Source organism: Dendrobium catenatum, unplaced genomic scaffold (genome assembly GCF_001605985.2).
Source record: "Dendrobium catenatum unplaced genomic scaffold, ASM160598v2 fragScaff_scaffold_1381, whole genome shotgun sequence".
Taxonomy (NCBI): domain Eukaryota; kingdom Viridiplantae; phylum Streptophyta; class Magnoliopsida; order Asparagales; family Orchidaceae; genus Dendrobium; species Dendrobium catenatum.
This window is the reverse complement of record NW_021319843.1, coordinates 340,418-349,777: the sequence shown is the minus strand read 5'-3', so window position 1 is coordinate 349,777 and position 9,360 is coordinate 340,418. Positions and strand designations below refer to the sequence as shown.

The window sequence follows — 9,360 nt, the reverse complement described above, 5'->3', positions numbered from 1 at the left end:
AGTTATAACTCACATGCAATAATTTTCTTTGACGGTTCAAAGATATATTGTTACTGCTCATGTACGGACACAATATTTATTTCAATATATCTCAAATTGATATGCAACTCGATAATGTTTTAAGTAAGATAAATTCACTGATGTGGATCTGAATGTACATTCAATCGTTGGGGCTCTAATGCATTCATTTGCCTAGTCGTAGGCAACGAGTCAACAACGCCGATCAACTTGAGTTGCACGTTATATTTATGCCTCGAATATCGGACAGTTCGGAGAAATTATTATGTGCGGATACTGGACCGTTCGAAGGCAAATCATAATGTGTCACGTCACATGGTACACAACACCATTACACAAAAAAATGACGTGGCGCTTCTTGATTCGTCTCCGAACGAGTGTTCGGTATTCGCACATAATAATTTTTCCCAAATAATTATGTGTAAATATTATTTGTATTAACCATCTTAAATCCTTATTCTTTAGCGAAATAGTTACTCATTAGGCAGAATCTTTCATATCAAATAATTTTTAGAATTTAAAATCCTAAAAAAATATTAAAAACCAAATTTACTGAGTAAATGTATCCTGCCTGAGTTAAACTGGTCTTCCGCCTCGGTCACCGGCTGAGCGGGACCAACCGGAGCAGTTCAAGATGGAGACCGAGTGGAAGAAGGGCGAAGTTCACAACTGCGTCATCAATTTGGTGAGTCCGAGCAACAACAATCACCTGCTGAACATAGGGTGGCAAAATTTTTATCACGTCCAATTGATTTCATTCTGGTCGCAGAGAGAAAATCCCCGGAGACGAAAGGCCAAGGTCCGCGTCGGATGTGGCGCAGGGTTTGCTGGAGATCGACCGGCCGCAGCCCTCAAACTGCTTCAGACAGTGGAAGAGCTCGATTATCTTGTCTTGGAATGCTTGGCCGAGCGCACTCTTGCCGACCGCTACCACCTCATGGCCGCTGGCCAGAAGGGATACGATCCTCGAAGTATGCTGCCCTCTATTTCTATTTACTTCTCTTGTAATTTTACTGATAAAAAAAAAGGTCACCTGGTATGGCAATAGCTGTAAATTCTGCAAATATCGAAACCCTCAAAATGGGAGGAAAGCAAAGTAGAGGATGGAATCATTGTGATCATCATAAGAAATTCTCTTCCATCTTTTGGTCCGCTACTCGAGCATCGTTCTTTTCTTCCAAATGGAGATTACCCTGTGAAGAATGTAGGATGTCCAGAGAGATGAAGAAACAATCTTCTTCAATACCATAAAATCTTCAAGTTTCTATATTGTTTGGTTTGCTGACATTTTTTTTTAATTGTTATTTTAAAAATATTTGTCAGTTGTTTGATTTCTTGAAGTTCCATATTATAGCTACATAGATGTAGGGGTGTAGGTTGGGTCAAACTTAAGTCACCTCCAGCTTGGCATTTTGATTCGAGGCCTGTGCAATAAAATGACAATAAGAATGAGAAATTAGATGATAAAAGATAAGAAATCAGTTGAAATTTAAAGAATTTACAATCTAACTAAAAATTTTTTTAGCACTCAACATAGATAGTATCAACTTTATGATAGCACTATAATCTTTCATGTAATTATGAGTAACGAAGCTTGGTCTTTCCTTCATTGCCTCTGCCAATACTTCATTTGTTTTTGTGGAGAAGGTCTGGTGTGTTACTGGTAAGCCAAACATGAATTTTTTCAGGTAGACTTATTTCTCTAGGTAAAGGCTAGGTTTTTATTTTTATTTTTATTTTATTTTATTTTTTTCTTTTTTTTTTCTTTTTAAGATAGCTAGTTTCGTTAAAATTTAAGCGAGAGAATGTTTTAATTTAATATTGATTTTTTCTTTTTTAAATAAAGGCCACCGAAATCCCTTGCTACTACTAAGTAATGAATTGCATATAACCGGAATCCTTATAATGTCCCCATATCATGGATTCAACGCACAATAATGATGTATTATATGATACTTGGATGCATTCAACATCCAGGAAAATCTTGACGACTAGCCAAACGAAAAATAAGAAATCTTAGTTAGTGAAGTTAGCATATATTTGAGTGCTATAAAAATATCTTTTGGGTCTATCATTTTCTAGGTGATTTTGGGTTGACTTTTTAGAAGTTTGATCATATACTAAATAAGAACAACCAAAGTGATTTCAGAGCCCATAAACATGGTTATGTTTGGTGGGTATCCCTTAGTTGGTTGATTAGACAAACAAATAAATACTTGTTCTTCCATTAGTGAAGGGAAGTTTGAAGGCCCTTTATCACAATATTGTTAGGATGATGGTTAGCTAAGAAGTGATAGACCATCACATCTTGATATATTTGAAAGAAGTTAAGGGGTATCACCGACCAAGGAATCTTTTCGTGACATAGAAAGTGATGGAGTCAATGAGGATAGTGATGATGTTTGGATTAGATGGATCGACATTAGAGAGACTCTCCTAAGCAAGTTGATTACCAACATTGAAAGTAGAAGGGACGACTCTTCAAAATTGATTGATAAAGAAATGTGTTCCTCTAGTGGAAGGAGTTGGGGAACTCTCGTGCTTTTAGTTGTCACAAGGTGAATTGCCTAAGAATTTTATGGTCCTTGTTGGATCCAAATTTATCAGTGGGTGATACCAGAGCTTTATTAATAAGAAAGAATCAAGATAAAAAAAAGGGGAAGAAAGAGAACCTTAAATGAGAAGCTTTGGGATTTCATTATATTGTTAGAAAGTATAAGCCCGATGCCAATGTTTCAATATCCTAGGCTCACCCTTTGACCCTTTTTTATAGTTTTTATTCAAAGCACAATGCTACAATAAATGCTATTTTTATATAAGTAGAATCACACAAGAAGCTTAAAAAGTAGTTTATATAAGAATACATAAAGGACTCTTGTTGATTTCTAAGTGAAGAATGAGTTCATTTGAAGTTGATTGCAGACTTCAAATCCCTAATAAGGGTTATGTCAAATAACTTAGGTGACTTAAACTCTCCAACAAGATTATTATTATTTTAGCGACTTTCATCTCAAGGCAAATTGATCCCTCTTAACTAATCAAGTTGTCATGAACTAGATATATTTTGATTTGTGAGACAAGTCTAACCTGACTTAAGGCAAATTTTCATGTACATTTAGTTCTCTGATTCTCTCATCTCTTTAAAGAAATAGTGAATGAATGATGAATAAATGTAACAAAAATAAAGAGAGCACATTAATCATGGTTGATTATTGATGTAGACAAAGGGGGGGGGTCAACTCATGTAAAAAATAATTAGATTTTTGACTTCTCTTGAGTCTACTAGCTCAAATAAAATTGAGCTGAAATTTTAGCTCATTTATGAGCTGGTCTTTAGTTCATTTATTGAACTAAGGGTTAGCTCATTATTAGCTATGATTTTAGCTCATAGTTATCTTTTTATTAAATGTAATTTTATGTTTTAATGTTTTAAGTTTTAATGTCTTAAAGTTGTCTCTTAGATTTCTAAAAAGGGCTTTTGGAATCCCAAGATAGTTGTTTAGTCTTCCCATGCATGACTCCTTGGTTTCCTCCATGGTTTCATTGCTTTTGCCCCCTTGGATTCCGGCCGGCTGCTGGTTTCCCGTGCCTGTGCTCCCTCCCGTGACCGTGGCCCCTTGGTTCCCGCTCGGCCTCCTTGGTTCCCGCGGCTACCTCTTCGGTTTCTTGGCTTGGGTTGTTTTTGCGTGAAAAGCATTTGGGTTTAATGCTTAGTTTCTTGTGTTAAAATTAATGTTAGTGTCTCTTTGTATTCCCTTTCATACCTATATATATGGGGGATTTGTAATGTTTGAAGTAAATTTTATGAAAATGTGATTTTTGGAAAAGTTATAACCCGCGGGTTTGCTTTGGAAATCCTGCGGGCTCTTTCCAACCTTTCTTCTCGGGCTTCTAACCTCTTTCGTCTCTCCGCAAGTGCCACTCCACCTGTATCCTTCTTCTCTAAGTGAAGCAACTTTAGGTCGTCTTTGAGATTGAGTCGAGTTTGTGTTTTTTGATTTCTTTTTATTTCTTTAATTTGAAATGTAAGAGTTTGTTCGTCCCTTTTCTCGTCCTTAGTCATTTTCGTCGGTAGAAGTCCGTCTCTCCTTTGTGATCAAGAGATATAGGGTCCCCTGTATTTTTTGATCGCATCAATTATGTGGATTTGACATGTGGTTAATGCATTCATATCTTATAAATCTATAAATACTTCACTACCTCATTCTGGAAATTATGCCGTAATCTTCCCTGACCTTGTCGATATGGAGAAAATCAAGAAATATACCAACAAGAAAATCATTGCAATGTTTCCGGAAAGTTACAGGGACAACAAAAAGCATAAGGATTTAGGTGAATCTTCTTCTATTTCTTCATTAAAGTAGGTTAATGAGAAAAAAATTGAGGAGGTTGATGCAAGCGAGAAGGGTGAATTCTGATATGATTGGACCAGTTTAGCTGGCCCAACCTATGGGCTGGCTCCTGCAGTACAGCAGGTGCAAGCCTGGTGGTTCGCAGGCTGTTAAGCTGCCCCCTTAGGGGTGGGGTCTACTATCTCGAGCCTTTTGCTTGAGGGATGTTTAGTCCTTTGGTGTTAATTTTGTGTTTACTTTAATTAGGGGTTTGTATTAGGGTTAGGGCATTTTTTTTGTTGCTTATTTTTGAGTGCTCTTTGGTGTTCTTGGGCTCTAGCGCCATCTAGAGAGTTTTGTAGAGATTGATCCTCCTCTCGAATAGAGGATATATCTCTCTATTTTCTTTCATCTTCTAGCAATTAAGAGTGTTTTACTTGTGTTTTCATCCATAAAAATCTAAAAATTTGCTTGATTTAACTGCTCAAATTCTGATTTCAGTGATGAATTCCTATTTTTCCCTGTTGTTTCCTATCAAATTAGTATTAGAGCAGTTTTTGGGACTGTTTTTGGGCTGTTTTTTTAAATCTGGCTGCTTATTTTTATCTGAAGAAGGGTTGTTTTGCTGTTTTTGCGGGCAAGATCAAGATTTTTGAGTTCAACAAATATTCGGGTATCGATGACGGCTAATAAAGTGGATGCTTTTGAAGAACGCCTTGAAGGGGAAATGAGCTAAATGAAAGCAATAATGGAGGATTGAATATCCTCCATGGAAGAAAAAGTTTCCGATCTTCATGAGATGGTGAAGAAGATACTGGAAAATCAAAATCAAATGACGGCATCGGAGGTAAGAGGTCTGGTGGGAGAAATACAAATTCTGAAATCCGTAGGAATAAAAACGACGTAGATATCATTGAGGAGAGAGGTGGAAGGTATGGAGAGAGGCGTGATTATGGGGGCATGAAGCAAGGGGGGCTGATTGGTAATGAAAAGATGGAGATTATGGTATGGGGGTGCTTATTTTGAAAGGATAGTAATGACCATTTCAACTAGGACCTTAGCCACCAATGATGGCATTGATAGTTTAGCAGTAGTAGCTTACACTTGAAGCAATTACCAAAAATTTAGCCAAGAGAATACATTATGGATTGGTTAAAGTAGTGAAGTCATAGTCGAGGAAAAGAAACCCAAATTGGAGTTACAAGAGGTCCCTCGGAAAAATCAAAATTAGGTGCCGCTTAAGCATGCACACCCCTCACAGACCCGCTCTTGTGCCGACACCCCTCATTTGCTCGCTCCTGAACTCGCCGCATTGGCTGTATTCTGGGTTTGAGGGTTAGGTCGGGTTAACATGGTAACCCAGCAACTCGGGTCCGGATTTAAATTTCTGACCCATTTACAAAATCGGGTTGGGTTCGGGTTAACCCATTTGAAATCGGGTCAATTCTAGGTTCCACCCAAACCCAACCCGAAAATCCATTTTGACACATCTAGGAGGGATACGAGATGCCCCATACAGACCTGGTGGGAGTTTAAGAATTATTTTTTAGAAAGTTTTCAAACTTCTATGAAAGGTGACTTCCATGAGCAGTTCTTTGTCTTGATGCAAGAAGGGATAGTGGTTGAGTACCGTGAGCAGTTTGAGCACTTGCCCAACTGACTGGATCGGCTTTTGGAGACTATACTGGAAGGAAACTTTATGAAAGGGCTTAAACCAGAGATGATGTCTCGTGAATTGGGAGAGAGGCTATAGAGCTAACCCTATTAGTGGAGGATCAGAGACACCTGGAGAGAGGACCGGAGGTGGTACCTTAGGAGGTTTGAATATGATGACCACCACCTTTTTGCATATAAGGAACTGGTATCGACTACTCTTAGGGAGATCCCAAAGGAGAAGACTACATGAGGGAGATATGGGGAAAACTTCAAGAAGCTCACACAAATGGAGTTACAGGAGGAGAGGGTAAAGGAGCTTTATTTCAGATATGAGGAGATGTATACTCCAGGGCACAGATGTAAGGACCAAACTATTCAGGTTCTCGTCGTTAATGATGACGAGAAAATTGAGGAAGCCATCCTTCCACCTTGCGGACAATGTGGGTCTTTGGGAGGGGGGTATTGTTAGACCGGCCCAGGAGGGACGGGCTCCTGTTGCAGGAGGTGAGCGGGCTCTGGTGGGGTTCAACAATAATTAGAGGAGGGATTAAGGGGGATTTGGAGGGAAAATTCAAAAGAGTGGTTAATTTGGGATTTACATCATTATTGGATACTTTAGTAGGTGATTTTTCTAGGGTTATGATTATGGGTTATTTATTGAATTTAGATTGTTCTTAGGGTGTTTGGGCTCTAATTGGTAGTTAGAGATTTGAGAGAGCCGGATCTTCCTCTCCAATTGAAGATCCACTTGTATCTTGTCTTTTCTTTCATAAAACTTTCAATAAAAAATATTAGTTTGTGTTATATTCCTGATTTTTTTGTTATTGGTTTTCTGCCGTTGTCAGGTCCCAAATCCTGGATGAGAAAAGTGGAGGGTTGACTTAGGTAATCGACAATCAGCATAAAACTTGTCAAATAATAATGACATGAAATTTTCTGTTAATGTTAGGGCATCCCTTGGAAGCAACGCGCTTTATAGCCTAAATACAGTGACAAGTGTGCAAGGGCCGCTGCACCGGCACCCAGGTGCAGTGTTAAATATGTAAGGGTTCCCACATCAAGGACGGGTGTGGGCAAAGAAGTTAGTCCATGAAACTAAAAAATATGAAACTAAAATTAGGATATGAACTTAGAATATAGGTTCCCTTACAGGAAAATTAATAGATTAATTGATATTATGATTCATAAGAAGTTAAATATTTTGTGCATTCAGAAAACTAAATGGGTTGGAGAGAAGGCTAAGGAAATTAATAGTTTAGGATTTAAACTCTGGTATTCAAGTAAGAGTCGTATTAGAAATGGTGTAGGTGTTATTATAGATAAGAGTTTGAAGGATAATGTTATAAAAATTAATAGGATTGAAGATATAATTATAGCTTTAAAAATTGTTATTGATGTTAAGATTGTTAATATTATAAGTGCTTATGCTCCTTAAGTAGGTTTGGATATGAGTTGTAAATTAAAATTTTTGAATGACTTAGAAGAATTAATACAAACGATATATTTTGAAGAAAGTTTTTATTGGAGAAGATTTAAATGGACATGTTGGTAGAGAGTTAGATGATTTTAAAAGCATTTATGGTGGTCATGAGTTTGGAATAACAAATGAAGGTGGCGAGATCATATTAGATTTTTGTTTAGCTTATGATTTTTTAATTGCTAATACCTTATTCAAGAAAAGGAATGAACATCTCATCACTTATAAAAATGGATATAGTACAACTCAGATTGACTATTTTCTTATTAGAAAATTAGATCGTTTAGATTGCAAAGATTGTAAAGTTATTCCAAGTGAAAATTTATGTACCCAACATCGATTATTAGTTTTGGACTTTAAGATAAATAGGCATAAAATAAAAAGTAAAGTAAAACGATATTCTAGGATTAGATGGGGGCATTTAAAGAATATTAACAAAAATATTTTTGATATTAAGATTTTAGATCTTAAGATTTTGTCCGTGTATAAGGATGCTAATGTTATGTGAAAAAAGTGGCTATTGATATTAAGAATTTTTCAAAAAATTTGCTTGGAGTATCAAAGGAAAAATCCCATAATAGTAAAAATAGTTGGTGGTGGAATCCAAATGTGCAAGAAAAGATTAAAAATAAGAAGATCTGTTATAAAAATTAGTTTAATTTTAAAAATCCTTATAATTGGGAAAGATATAAAGAGGCTCGTAAGGAATCTAAGAAAATAATAAGTGATGCAAATACTTTAGCTTTTAGTGATTTATATAATATATTAAATACTGAGGGTGAAAGATATATATATAAGTTAGTCAAACAAAGAGATAGGAGTAGTAAAGATTTAGTTTAAATTAAGTGTATTAAGGATGAAGATCAAAAAATACTTTTCTTAGAAGATGATATTCAATAAAGGTGGATGAGATGTTTTGCTAAATTTTTTAATGAAGATTGTGAAAATAAGATTGATTGTAGTGACCTTAGCACCCTAAATGAAATTAAAGATTTCTGTTTTTTATTAGTAAAACCAAAGTTAGAGAGGCTTTAAAGAAAATGAAGGGTTGAAAAGCTGCTGGACCTGATTATATTCCAATAGAGGTATGAAAATGCTTAAGAGATGAAGGAATTACCTGGCTTACTAAACTTTTTAATATTATTTTGAAGACCAAAAAGATGTCAGATGAGTGGAGAATGAGTGTGTTAATTTCTATTTTTAAGAATAAAGGTGATGCACAAGATTGTGCGAATTATAGAGGAATTAATTTAATGTGTCATACTTTAAAACTATGGGAGCGAGTTATGGAGCATAGGTTGCGGCGTGATACTAATGTTTCTCAAAATCAATTTGGATTCATGCCGGGAAGGTCGATTATGGAAGCCATACATTGTTGGAGAATTTTTGTATCCTCAAACGGATTGCATATTTTATAATCGAGTACGGCATAAAAATATGATATATTACCCCGAAGAGTAAAAATATCATTTCCTTATGGACTCAATAATAAAATTTACAATTATTTAACAGAGATTCCCCCACTCGATGTTTGGTCGAGTGAGGTTTATTTATTTCTGGGGTACAGACGTCCCATAAGGGCAAGCCCCTATGGTTAATTACATCTCAAGTTTTGGCTTGGGAACACTTTTGATTAAACTAGTGGTTTTGTTTGTTTGGAAGTCATTTAAACATTGGCTAAAGATTGCTTTTTTTTTTTAAATCCATGAAAGTCTAAATTAAAGGGTTTTGGCCCTTAGGAATTTCAAGGAAAAATTTAAGAGATCAACTAAGGATTAGATTCTGGGAATGAAAGCCAAAGGAGGTGAAGTAGGGGCACTTGATTTTGAGATGAAACTCAGAGGTGCCCAAACTATCCTATGTTGGGCTTTACATTTT

General features: G+C 36.1%; 1 protein-coding gene across 5 annotated transcripts in view; it reads left to right on the top strand.

Moving 5' to 3' along the window:
• Window positions 1-583: 583 nt before the first annotated feature.
• LOC110098883 overlaps window positions 584-9,360 on the top strand; it is a 41,694-nt gene continuing 32,917 nt past the window's right edge. For 3 of the 5 annotated variants that reach the window (XM_020825829.2, XM_020825828.2, XM_028699747.1), the window contains exons 1-2: window positions 584-703; window positions 788-989. In XM_020825829.2, coding sequence (XP_020681488.1) covers window positions 653-703; window positions 788-989 — 253 coding nt within the window. In that variant the 5' untranslated portion in view covers window positions 584-652. Of the gene's footprint in view, window positions 704-787; window positions 990-9,360 lie in introns of those variants that run through there. The other 2 variants (XM_028699744.1, XM_028699745.1) reach the window with 2 other exon arrangements.